This window comes from Cygnus olor, chromosome 24 (genome assembly GCF_009769625.2).
Source record: "Cygnus olor isolate bCygOlo1 chromosome 24, bCygOlo1.pri.v2, whole genome shotgun sequence".
Taxonomy (NCBI): domain Eukaryota; kingdom Metazoa; phylum Chordata; class Aves; order Anseriformes; family Anatidae; genus Cygnus; species Cygnus olor.
The window spans coordinates 5,778,645-5,791,909 of record NC_049192.1 but is presented as its reverse complement, the minus strand read 5'-3'; the positions used below and the strand labels follow the sequence as shown (position 1 = coordinate 5,791,909).

The 13,265-nt window shown below is 58.8% G+C and overlaps 1 protein-coding gene across 5 annotated transcripts in view; it reads right to left on the bottom strand.

Annotated features, from left to right (window-relative positions):
• The window catches only part of GRM4 (glutamate metabotropic receptor 4), a 44,748-nt gene that overhangs the window by 14,330 nt on the left and 17,153 nt on the right, over nucleotides 1-13,265 (bottom strand). For 4 of the 5 annotated variants that reach the window (XM_040535849.1, XM_040535850.1, XM_040535852.1 and 1 more), the window contains 3 exons: nucleotides 3,397-3,532; nucleotides 1,033-1,187; nucleotides 551-691 (listed from right to left, as the gene is read on the bottom strand). In XM_040535849.1, the coding sequence (XP_040391783.1) occupies nucleotides 551-691; nucleotides 1,033-1,187; nucleotides 3,397-3,532 (432 nt within the window). Of the gene's footprint in view, nucleotides 1-550; nucleotides 692-1,032; nucleotides 1,188-3,396; nucleotides 3,533-4,929; nucleotides 5,260-13,265 lie in introns of those variants that run through there. The other variant, XM_040535851.1, reaches the window with a different exon arrangement.

Below are 13,265 nucleotides of genomic sequence, written 5' to 3'. Positions count from 1 at the left end.
GTGACTTTCACAGGACAACGGTGCTCCTGCCAAGCATGAGATGAGAGAGAGGCAGTTATCCAAATGCTGCTAAATAATGCAGAATCCAGCCCAAATCTGGGTGGCTTTGTGCCTGCAGGTGACTGGGGCAAGGGAAGGGAGCTGTACAAGAAACGTGCGAGAGAGGGAGCAGCCCTGGGAGCTCTGCACAGGGACCGTGCCTCACACACACAAACCCAGCACCCTCCACCTCTCCTAAATCACAGACAGCACGTAGGGATGGACAAGAGCATTTCTGGAGCATCATTCCCTCCTGGCTTTCTTGCTTAGTCCAAAACCCACCTTCACACCCAAGACCGCCACGCACAGAGCATCCATTGCCACACAGCTGCCTTGAGCTGGGCTGGCAGCTCCCGAGCAGCGAGGACACGGCTGAGCTGAAAGGCCATAAAGGGAAAGCAAGCAAAACGTTTCCAACGCCTGCCCTGGGCTCTCAGCCGTCGCCTTCACATCCCCGCCGACCCCGCGTGGTGCAGCCACGCGTGCCCGCAGCATCCCCCGCGCTCCTTACTGGTGCACTTCTTGATGCTGCTGCCCTTCTTCAGCGCGTGCCGGCTCAGCTTGCAGTGGAAGTTTTCCTCCCAAAACTCGGCAAACCAGATGTTTCGGCGGTTGTTGTCCAGCGTCCTGCTGGAGAAGTAGCGGTCGAAACCTGCCCAGGGGAAGAGGGGACGGAGGGGGGTGAGCCTCTGGGCTGGCAGGGAGATGCTCAGCATGGCCCAAAAGCCACCGGGCAGAGGGGAAGGAAGGGGCCTGTGGGCAACTGGGTCTTGGGAACAGAAGGATTGTGGTGGGTTTGTGCCCGAGCTCCCACCCAGGCAAAGCAAGGGTGGCTGCAGGTTGTCAGCACCGCGGCCAGATTGAACCCCCCCGGGGACAACCCGCTGGAAAATGCCGAGCCTGTAATAGCCAAAACCTTGTGGTTAAGGGATGCCGTGGGGGCGACAGCCAACCCAGGGGGAGCTGAGCGAACCCCCCAGCACAGTCACTTACCTTTGACAGAGACCCGCTTAGGCAGGATGGTGACGGAGCCCTCGGCCACCTCCTCCAGGTGCAGCACCGGGGAGATTTTGGAGCCCCAGCTGTCCGAGCCCATCCAGATGAAGTGTCCTGTCTGGTTCGCCCTTTTGGCTGCCTCCAGCACCCTCCTGTGGAGAGAAGCAGCAGGCGCTGGCCGGCAGCACGGGGTCGGGACACCGGCTTTGTGCCTGTGTCCCCCAAAATGTCAGGGGCCAAATGGGAGCAGGGCTCGGCGCCGTTGGCATCCCCCAGTGCCCCATCAGCACCAAGCACCGCGTACAGGGTACGAGAGCAAACCACGCTGCTCAGCTCCCGCACCCTCCGTCCTCCCCAGCCTAGGCACAGAGGCTGCTTCTCCCACTCTATTTGCATATTTGCTGACTGGTAATTGAATTTCTCCCTTAATTACCCAACATTAGGAAAAAAAAAAAAAAAAAAGAATCAGGTTATGCTGCAGCAGGCAGGAAAAGCAGCGGCACTGGAGAGTTTGCGTGCTCTCAGCTCCAAGCAGCGTGGAAAACAGCGGGAGAGAGCCAGCCAGCACTGCCAGTGCCCCGGCGAGAGCTAAACTGGGCAGAACTGGTGCCGTTCACGCAGCTGAGCAGCGGTGGGGAGCTGGAGATGCCGCCTGTCCCACTGAGCACCTCTCGTGGCAGCCAGGCACTCAGCTGCACGTGCTTGCACGCTCCACCGGTGCCAGCCAGCTCACAACGTCCCACGAGGCAGAGGGGACTTCTCCCGGATCTGACCGTCCGCTCCCTCTTCCCCAGGGCTCGCCGTCCCCTCGGGTTCGTGTGCGGGTCCCCCGGGCGGTTTCATCTCCAGTTGCAGCAAGGAGGCAGGTTTACGGGTTTATGACTCACCCCCGACACCGGGAGCTGATCCCTTCAAGTCCAGATGGTGCTCAAAGCACGTAGTAAGGAAAAAAAAAAAAAAAAAAAGAAAAAAACACGCACGCGGAACAGAGGGAGGCGATGAGACGGGAAGAGGCAGTCGTTTCTGGGGGCTGCAGGGCCAGCAAGCCTGCAGGGAGCCACACGGGCTGCTCCACGCTCATCCAGGGCTGCCCCACGCTCCTGACACATCCCACCACGGGGCAGGGAATGGATTTCAGCAAAACCATCCCGGGCCCATCCTGCTCCGTGGCTCAGCCCTGCAGGGTCGGGGCCAGCAGCGCGTCGGGGTCGGGGCTCTGCAGGTGGAGCTGGCATCGGGGTGGGCATCGCGGCTGTGCCTGTGCCACGGCGAAACCCACGCTCACCCCCCGTGAGAGCTGGTGTACGGGAACCAATCTTCATGGGATATTATCCTGTTTGGATGGGTAAATGCTTACAAACGCCAGTTAATGGGGCTTGCCATTTACACAGCAAGGTAAATCCCCCGTTCCTCAATACACAGCCGTGTAAATGTCACGTTTGCAGACATTTCTATTAAGGAAGGAAAAAAAAAAAAAAAAGAAGCTCGCAGCATTTGCACATCTGATATAAACTGATTTAAAATCACAGTTTACCCACATTTACATAATGTTTGCTGATTAATAAATTAGATACTTAGGAAATCAAGGGTTATCTCCATCTGAATCATTCTGCTCCATAAACAACAGGAGCTGCAAGATGTTGCTGCACTTGTGGAGCTGCTCATCACCTCCAAGCGCGGCTGCAGGCCCAGTGGGCAGCACTGGTGTGTGGGGAGGGGTCCCCAAAAGGCCCCCCCAGATCTGCACTGGGGGGCTGAGGCTGCACGGCCCAGCAGAGCCAGTGCCTGGAGGAGGCACCCCGCTAGCTCTGGCCCAGCCCTTGAGCAGCGTGAAGTGCCCGGGGTGTGACAGCAGGGGCTTCAAAAGCCAACAGAAAGCAGATTTTTTCCCCCTTTGCGCTCTGTCTTGCTGGTGTTCAGCGGGAGAAACCCACCAGGCAGCCACTTCGAAGTCAGCTCTGGTGGTCCCTGCTGCAGACAGGTCTGTGCCACGCTGCACGGAGCACCCCCTCCACATTGCAGGGGCATCCGTGCCAGGCTGCGGGGAGCATCCTCTCCGTGTTGCAGACGCATCAGCGCCACGTTGCACGGAACATCCTCTCCACGTCCGTGCCACATTGCCAAGGCAGCAATGCAGCGCCGCAGGCACGCCTGCTCCCCGCTGCAGACACGTCTACGCCACGCTGCAGACACACGCGCCCGCTGCAGACGCAGCCAGGTGCTCCCAACACGGCACCCAGCTCCTGCCATCAGCAGCCCGTGTCCCACGTCCCGGCCAGCGACACGCACAGAGCACGTGTCGGGCACCCGGCAGCCCATCTCCCAAAGCCTCCCCTCCCGGCCCGGCCGGCCCCTCCGCACCTGATGTCGTCTTCGTTAGCGAAGATGATGACGGCCCGCGCGTGGGAGGTCTCCAGGAGGCGGCGGATGATCTTGTCGAACTCTCCCGGCTTGGGCTCCCGCGGGATCTTGACGGATTGGGCCACGCACACACCCCCTGAGGCAGAGAGCACCCGGCACTGAGACCCCAGCTCCCACCCCATGGGGACGGCCCCGTGCCCCCGACCCCTTGCCTTCACCCGGTCGCCCCAGTGGACGCTGATGCTCCCCAGGCCCCCCCCAGACCCACCCCACACTTGGAGCACGTCTTGCAATGGCTGCACCAAGCTTGTTGGGAGGCTGGGGAGCACGGGGAGCGCAGTCCCGTCCCCCCCCCCCATGGGACGCTCCCCTGCCCAGCACCCAGGGCTGGGTTGTGCAAAGGGCTCTGCTTGTGCAACAGGCAAATACTGGACAAAACGGCCCTTGGGGAGAATCGTGGATGTGCCACAGCCCTGGCAGAGTCCCTCAGCCCCGGGACAGCAGCAGCACAGCCCCGCAGGGAGTTTTATTCCCTTCCCTGCAACCAAGCTCCCCAGCCCCGCTACTCTCCTTCCCCAGGTCCATGCCCAGGGCCCCCCAGGTGCTTTCTGCCAGGCTGGGGAGAAGCCTCCCAGACTGATCCCCAAGGTAGCCATGGGACATTTGCAAAAGCAGCTAATTAAAATTAAAAGAGACAGAGGGAAGCTGGCAGCTGGACGAGTCCCCACGCACGGCTGCCGGGCTCCCAGCCTCCAGCTCAGCAAAGCCAGGGCCCTCCTGCTCCAACATTTTTGCAGATGCCAATAAAGAGAGAGATGAGGGAGAAAATTAAACATTGCAGGACCTTCTGGATGTAATTGATGGTCTCAATTTGCATAGTAAATGACACGGCTGATACCTCACCTGCCACTAAAAGATCCCCGCTTAAGCAAAGGTCAGAGCAATTAACAGGCGGGCTGAGATTCCCCCGATTACAATTATGACACTGGAGAAGAGCAGGAGGAGGACAGGGAGAGGCCACGAGCCAGAGGCCTCCAGGAGAGGAGGCTTCACTCCCTCCAGCAGGGCTGGGGCACAATGGGGTCGTTTGCCCCTTGTAGCCCAAAGACCGAGAGAGGGGCTGATTCCCAACGCAGCCAAACCACGGAGACTTCTTATTTTTTTTTCCCCTCCGGTAAGAAACTGGGTCAATCTGATGTTTGTTTCCCATCTGGGGAGCCAGATGGATGGAGAGGAGGGAGTTGGATAAACAGACTGCCGGACAGACAGATCGGCCAGGCGCGGCGGGCAGCAGCAGGCGGCGCCGGCGGGACGGGCACATCCCTGCCTGGGGCACGCGGGGCCAGGCCGAGACGGTGGCTCGGGCTATGCAGCCAGTGCGGCTTAATTACAGTTTCCATAGCAATCAGAGGAAAAAATCCAACCAAAGCAGCAGTTTGCAAACACCAGAGCCTTCCAGGAGCCCCGGCGCAGGCAGGCGGGCGCGCGCACGTGACAGCGCTGGGGACGGTGTGGCACCGTGCCACCACTCACCGACACCGCGAGGCTCCCCGTAACGAGGCTCCCCGTAACATGCAACCCATGGGCAAGCTGCTTCTTCCTCCATCTGAGCACACACATGAGCAGCACGGGGCCATGGAGGGCCGTGGTGCGCGCCCAGCATCTGCAGCCCCGGTCCCTTCCCAGCAGGGCCAGAACCAAGCCAGCTTTGGGACTTTGCCAGCGCAGCAGCAGCGTGGGGCCGCCCCCACGCATTTATTGCCCTTCTCCCAGGCAGCAGCTCTGAGCATCCTCGCTGCTCAGACAAACGCTGCGGCCAGGTGAGCGCCGGCTGAGGGCTCGCTGCTCGTACGCATGGGATGAGGAGGTGGCACGAGAGATGGGCCCATAAATAAATAAGAAAGGAGACTAAATCGATGGCAATTCAGAAGCGGCTGAGTTATGCGGCAGCTCCGTTAAATCAAACTAACGAGGAACGTAACAAAAAAAAAAAAAAAAAGGATACGGCCAATTAGGGCGTAATGAGGACCTTATTACCGCAGCGGCTGGAGAGCACGGAGCATGTGAGCGGGATGCAGCCAGGCCAGCAGGAGGGAAAAGCAAGGAGGGAAGCCCAGCGAGCCGGCCGGATGCAGCAGGAAGACTGCCCTAAGGATGGACACCGGTGTCTGCAGCTCCTCCAGTTTATTAAAGCTAATTGGGGCTCTCCTTACTTAAAAATAGCAGCACAAAAGCAGCCCAGGTGAAAGCCCCAGAGGGTCTGGGAGCCCTCCTCCAGCCCCCACGCAAATGCTGGCAACACCAATTAATAAATATATATTTGTTTCTTAATTAATGGTCTGGGAAAAGTCCAGTGGCAGCAGGGGGAGGACAAGGCTGGGGTGGGCAGAGCGGAGCAGAGGAGGGAGCAGCTCAGCGCCGGCCCCGCTCACCTCCAGCAGCCCCAGCTTTTAGCACCTGCATTATTCACGGCCCCCGGCACTGCGGCAGGGAGGGGGATTTGCCAGGCGATGCTCCCGCTACCTCCACAACACTGCCTTTAGTCAAAACACTCCTTTAAAGCAAGAAATTAAAGAGAGGAGGTGGGGACTGGGTGGCAGTGGGTGCTCTCCCTCCTCTGCCAGGATGGCACAGCATCGCTCCGGGACCCCGGGGCCAGGGAGAAGGCAGGAGCTGAGCTCCTTTTCTCCCCCAGCTTTGGGAGAGAGCCGGAGAGGTGCAGGAAGCCTGGGGAAGCACCCCACAGCCTGGAGATACTCAGAGATAGGCACCTGGTTGAAGGATGCTCAAGCACTAGATGGCATCCCGCCGATGGCCAGCACCGAGGGGTGCAGAGCTCCTGCAGCAAGAAACAGCCCCAAAAAGGGCACAAGTGACAGGCTGGCCGCGGCGCCAACCGTCCTCTGGCCTGCCAGGAGCTGAGCACCCAGGGGGTCTCGCCTTGTCCCCCGGAGCAAAACTGCAACGAGCGTGCAACAGCCCCGTGCACACATCTCAGCCGTGCAAAGCAGCCCCGTGGGCAAAGCCCTCCCCGAGCAAAGCGCAGCCCACGCCGTCCCCAAGCACGTGGCCATGTCCCCCCCCTGCTAATGTCCCCTCCCAGCGTCCCCACGCCGCCGCCAGCCGCTCGCCCAGGGACTCTCCTCGCTGCGGCGGGGTTAACGCGTGTTGTCAAACACAGGTCAGGGTTAATCTCCACCATTATGGGCTCGGTGGGAGCGCAGCTGATCTGGGAAGCTCAGCGCTCAAGTGCCCTCTTGATTGCAGGTAGATAATAAGCTTTTGCTGTCGCTAACGTACACCATCAATCAGGGAGCGCTTTGCCCGGGCTCCCTGCAGAGCTGGCGGCGGAGCACCGTGCAAACACATCGGGTTGGAGGAGTGGGGGCTGATTCAGCCGTGCTGCAAACAGGGACGTGCACGGCCCCCCCCCTCGCCAGCTGGGAATTGCTTCCTGGGCAGCCCGAGGAGGGGATGGGGCCGCGCACGGCCCAGCTGCGGCGGCGTTTTGTAAGCGTGGCAGGAGGCCGCAGCAGCCCCACGCTAGCTTGGCACGGGGACGCGCGGGGACGCTGCAAACCCGCAGCCAAGCAGGGGCAGGAGGCCGAGTCCGGGCACCTCTGGCTGCTCCCTCTCCCAGCAAGCCCAAGTTGCCACCGGGAACACCCGGCAGGTCCCTCGCTGCCCACATCCATCACGTTGCACGGAGCAGCAGGGAGCACCCACCCCTGACCCAGCCGCACCCCAGCGCATGCCCACCTCCTGCTGTGCACTCCCCGGCCTCCCCTTCGCAAATGAGGCCGTTTAAATGAGGCTTCCAAGCCCAGAGTCTTTAATTGGCGAGTCAGTGGCTGCACTTCCCTGCCCTAGGACTCATTATCCATGCCACTTCAAAGCCCCGAGGACCTGACTCATTAGAGGAGAAGTCATTAGGGCCACATCTCCACGCCCTCGTGGAGGCAAAGCTCCTGGCAGCGGGGATGGCTTTGGTCCAAGCGGGGAGCACAGGATGCTCAGCACAGGGCGAGAGCAGGGGCTGCCCACGCGCCCATCCACCCTCAACGCTGCGGCCACGGGAGGCTTTGCAATCTGGGGACGTCTCCCCTGGCTTGTGGGTGCCTGGAGCCAGGCAGGGCTGGGGACAGTAGGGTGATGGGGACGCAGCCCCGTGCACAAGTCAGCAGAGCAGGGCAGCACCAGCAAGGCACCCCGCTCCTCATTACAGGCGGCTCTAATCCCTTCTTCGTTGTGGCAGAGCCCTAATGAGAGCGATGCTCGGATCACCCATGCATGGAGGCGGCTGCGGTACCCCACAGCTCCCAGTCCCGCTGCTGACGTAGCACCCCCGCTGCCAGCTCACTTTCCGGGTGAACCTGGGGACACCATCCTATTTCTGTCACCCCAAGCCAGCCCCAGTGCGTCCTCGAGAGCAGCAAGATCCCAACGACGACTCCAGCACTGCAAGACGGGCATTGAACCACATCCCTCCTGGGAACACTAAGCAGGGAGCAACGGCAGCCCCCCAAGCCCCCAATTTTTGGAGCCCTGTCCCACACGGTCGGTGGCTGGTCCTCCTTGCACACCCTGGGTTCCCGGCACACGTCGCATCGCATCGAGCCTCCGTCACAGGAGGCTCCTGGCACTCGCCGCCAGCCTCATCCCTGGAACGGGTTCAATTGCTGCTCTTTAGTGCTTTGAAATCTCATCAGACATTATGAATCTGAGCAATTTGCGCCTGCTTTTCAACGGCCTGCATTGCCAGCCTAAATCAGTAATTAATAAATTTGCAACGGGGGAAAAAAAAGGTGGGGAAAAAAAGCAAGTCTTCACTCTGCTCCGATCGGGGGCCCTGGGAGGCTGTGCGGTAGCGCAATGGCACCGCGAGGTTCAACTCCTCTGGGCAGCGAGACAACTAAATTTCTGCTCTATGTTTGGAATCCAGGTTTCTCCCTTAGGTACCAACCCCACAGACTGTGCCCATGGGAAGGAGCTTCTGCTAAAGACCCCCTGCTCCTGCAGCCCCCCAGCGCTGCGCCTCCTTCCCCCTCACCCTGCTCCAGCCTGGAGCTGGGAAGAGCCAGCAGACTCTGGGATTTTAGGGCTTGAGAACCAGATTTCACCATCTTCCCCCAGCCTACTGCGAGCATCACTCTGCAGAGACCCTCACCCACCACACAACCCCAGGAGCTGGGCCTTGAAGCAACAGATGGGTCCCAAAAGCAGAGGCACTCTTCCCTTCATTTACCTCATTTACCGTAACCATTTATCTCGTCCCTCCTAACCCAAGCCCACAAAACAGAAAAGAGGAACGTGCTCTGCTTCACCCCTCGCGGCCCCCCTGGGGCCATCGCCCTGCCGTGTGTCACCGCATCGTGGACAGGACGGGACCCAGCGTGCCCCAGAAATATTAACGACCAGCCACCATCGTGGGCTGCTGCCAAACCCCAGAGTCGGGCTCCGAGCCAGAGCCGTGCGCCCGCCCCGACCCCAACCTCTCCGTCCTGCCTCATTCTCCTCTTCCCCCAGCCTCCAGCACACAAAGGGTTTCCTGTGGGACATGAAAACAAGGAGCAGGGTGAAGAGGTGGTGTCAGCGTTATTTACAGGCAGATTTCAGGCAGCAAAAGCTCCCCAAGCCCTGGGTCTGCAGGGAGGTGTTTTCCCAAGCAGCAGTGCCCAGTGCTCCCAGTCTGGCCCTGGCTTTCCCCAGTCCCAGCCTGTGGGGTCCTTTGCACGCAGCAGCAAAGAGCCCGAGGGCAGAGAAGGTTATTTTAGGTGGGGAAACTGAGGCACGAGGCTGTTTGGAGCCAGAGGAGAGCCTGGCATCCTGCCTGCCTCCCTCCTGGCTGCATTATAGCACACGGTATTGACTGTAGCGAAAAGAGGCAGAGGGGGTGGCATAAATAGAAGAGCAGCCCAGGAAACATGACTTCAGCGCCTCTGCGGAGCCTGAAGGAGTCTGGAGACCCAAAGCAGCGATGGCACCAGAGCCCCAGTGACCAGACCTGCCCCTCGCTGAGCGTGCCCCCACCGGTGGGGGGCTCGTGGACGCCCGCTGTCCCCATCCCACACACAGCACAAGGAAAATGCTGGGATAGGAAAGGTGGCTGCAGCCAGACCCACATGAGCAAGGGCTCTGCTCACAGGATGGGTATAACCAGGCTGGTTTTGGTCCCGGGATGGCAGGGACCTTTCCTGAGCCACGCTGTGGAGGTAGATGCTCGGCTTGAGCCCCAGAGGGGACAGAAAAGCCACCAGCCTCAAAGCAGGAACGGGTTCACCCGAAGCCCAGGCTGCAGATCCAGCCCCGGAGCAGGCACCGTGCCACGAAAAAATTTCCAGCTCCGTGCCGGGTGCTGAGCGGAGGATTTGGCTGGGGAGCGGAGACGCCAGCAGCAAATAACAGCCCTCCGGTGAGACGCAGTAATTGAGTGCTGACTGCAGAAGAACAGCAATCCTCCGAGATGAAAGGGAGCCGGGCAGCCCTCCTCGCCCGGCTCTGCATTACTGCTAATCACACCTCCTTTCGTCACAGGGCTGAAGGTCACCCGCTTTAATTCCTGGGCTCTTTGCTGGAGGTGGTGGCGTGCCAAAAAAAGTTCTCCCTGCAAGCAGCACTGAGGAATAACCGGCAGCTGTGCTCCCGTCCATCCCACGGAGGTGGCATCTGCAGGACCGGTGGCATCTGCTCCCCAGGGCCAGCCACCTCCACGCTTGCACATGGAATCCTTTGAAATGTGGCACTCGGTGCTGCCTTGCACCTTAAGACTCGGGAGCAGCTGAAGCCCACGTTCAGCATCGCCCAAACTTCGTGCGCGGTTGCGATCGTCAGATCCCCCTTTGGGGGTGACATTCTGATGCATCAAGCAAAAGTAATGAGCCCGGCTAAAAGCAGAAAGACAGCCATGAATGTCACATGGTAATGAACAAATGCATCGCAAATACATATCAGGCTCTTAACTAAAAATATAGAAAGCTCAGCGAAGGATAAAACAATAGAAGGGGGAAATGACAGTGTAAAATTGATCCAGACACATGACTAAGGAGTCGTGCATTTGCCTAGAAATATTGCCCTCTTCACAAAACAGAGCGCGGCACATTACGACGCATGGCATAACACGCTGTGCACACCAGCTAAATTACATAAACATAAATCTAATGCTTCATCTCCAAGAGCTCGGCGACAGCAGAGATGTCAGCACACGCAGAGCCAGGGGACTGCGGACAGGTCTGTCCCTTCCCTCAGGGGACATCCAGGGGCAGTGAGATGCTCTACGAGAGGAGCTTGGGACACCCGCTGCTGACCCTGCCCCGCACCTTGGTGCCAAGCTGCAAATACAGATAATACCCCCCCGTCTTTGCAGGATGCTTTGGGGGAGAATGCACTTAAAATGTTTAAAAGTGCCCAAGTAAAACACAGATTTTTGCAGACATAACATTTTGGCGATGCTAACACCCAAAAAACCTTCGCTCCCATGAATAATGACCATCCAGCCAGCGGTGCAACCAGCAGCAATTGCCAGGGGCCAACAAAGTAATTGCAATACATAAAACCTAATGGCCCTCCTGGGTCAGGCTGGCTCAGGAGCCCTTGGCTGCAAGACAGCCCCCGTGGGTCACTCAACAGAATAACCTGCCCCAGGGCGAACTTCTTCCCAACCCACCAGCGGAGGGGGGGTGAGATCGTGCCTCGAGCAGAAACGCTTTGCGCTGCAGCAGAAGCCGCTTTAGCACGAAGCTTTGCTAAAAATTGAAACTGAAGGTCAAGTTGATAATGCATCAGAAAGCAAACAGCTTGAATGCTAACTGCTAACTACAGCAATGAGCATTATTGCCTGATGGAAATAAAACCCGACTCCGAACACTCAGGCTTGGCATGAGAAATGAAGCGGAGCGATGTTACGGAGGAGAGCGAGCGCGCCGGCACGCAGGGAGACGCGCGCCCAGCCTGCAACGCCGTCCCCGTGCCCACCTGTGCCCTGCGGCATCCAGACCCCGTGCCAGCACGCCCGGAGAGCTCTGCGCCTTGACAGACGACAAGCAGAGGCCAGATCCTCAAGCAGCGGCCCTTCTGCATCGCTTTGACAGTCCGGAGGCACCTTGAAGCAGAAATAAATTGCCGGGTCCTTTATGCTGCTGGAGGAGTGGAAATGAGAGCCAGGCGTACACGAACAGGCTATAAAAGAAAGGGACGGATCCTTCGCCAGCTCCCAGTGGCTCTGTGCTGGTGTAAAGCCATTTGGTGACAGCAGGGCCACCCGAATTTATGGAGGAACATGGAGAGGCAAAGCAGGCACAGCGAGGCTCTTCCTCAAACCTCGCACGGGGCACAAGGCTGGGGGGATTTTCAAATTAAAAAAGACATCCATATACACACACAGAGCACGTTCTTGTCCCCATCTGCTCATTACTGACAGCTGCAGAGCTGCCCTCTGTGGGTGCAGGAGCCGGGAAACACTGAGGACCCCATGCCAGGAGATGTCCCTGGAGCAGCTCGGACCCCACGCAGGCGCTCGCGTGCCGGCAGCGTCCCCAGGCCCCGCGTGGCTGCCGGGTTTGATGTACGACAGCTCCTGTACACAAGTGAGCAGGGGAGAGGCGTTTACTGCTGATAACGCACGGGCTGCACTCACGCTGCCGTTCTGCCGCAATTACAGTGGAATTATGCTTTTTGATAACTAAATTATCACTAATGCACATAATCGTTGGGTTATGCGGATATACAAATTACAGGACTGCCTCAGTCCCAGATTAATACGCGTGCATTTCAACTCCATGTACACTCGTTTACACTGCAATTATGCCATCATATCGTTAACCATCTGGTGATAGGAATTCACGGTAACCACAGGTACCTCAAACCAGAAGCGCTCGTGCTGCAGTGGGACCACCAGTCACAACACCTGCTCCTTACTGGTGTGTAGTGGAGGGGTTGAACCGGGCCCACTCCCCTGGCCACATCCAGCCCTGCACCCAGACCCCGCAGGGAAGCACTGGCCAGGTCGGGGTGGCCGCGCGATGCCGTGTTCTCTCCAGAATTAGGGCACACCAGGGCTAGACACAGAATACCATGGCTGCTGAGCCCAGCGCTGCTGTCGTCTCCCCATGTCACCCACTGGTCCCATCAGCCCTTCCCCTGTCATGGGACATGGGCAGCCCAGGGCAGGCAAGGAAACTCTCCTTTTTGGGTGGAAAGCCCATGCAAAACGCCCCTCATTCCCACACAAGGTCTCCTTCCCTTTATTTCTGTCATCAGACAAATCTCGTTATCATCACGAGCCAGATGGGGCTGCTGTTAGCATTTACAAACCCCAGTAGGGTTACTGGTTAAGCTGTTAACAGAGCCATAAACACAGCCCTTCGCTTGCAGCCAAGCATCATTCCCCCCCATGAGCATCGTTCCCACCCCCACGAGCATCATTCCCCCAACCTGCTACCCCAGTGCTCCGGGTACCACGGATGCCCAACCTGCACACCTGCAGCCCCGTGTATCCCCATTGCACCTGGATTTTGTGTGCACAGCCACAGCTGCAGCACAGCACGTGCCCCCCCAGCACCGCTCACACCCGCACCCCCACCTCGGGGTACGCACACAGCACGCCCCAAGCTGCACGTCTCAAGTCATTGCATCCATCGCCTCCGAAACATCCCCACGTGCTCCTCCTGCAGCCGTAGGCCCGTGAAGATTTTTCTGCTTTTCAAGTTAAAATCCTGAAGAGCAGATTCCAGGTTGAATCCCCAGATGGGCTTCTCTGCATATTAAAAGCACAGCCGGTTCCCAGTGCCACGGCGCGCGCGAGAGACAGAATTAACGCTGTTCCTATTTATAGGGCTTTGATTAGGAGCTCGTCACCTAGAAGTTTTTATTCC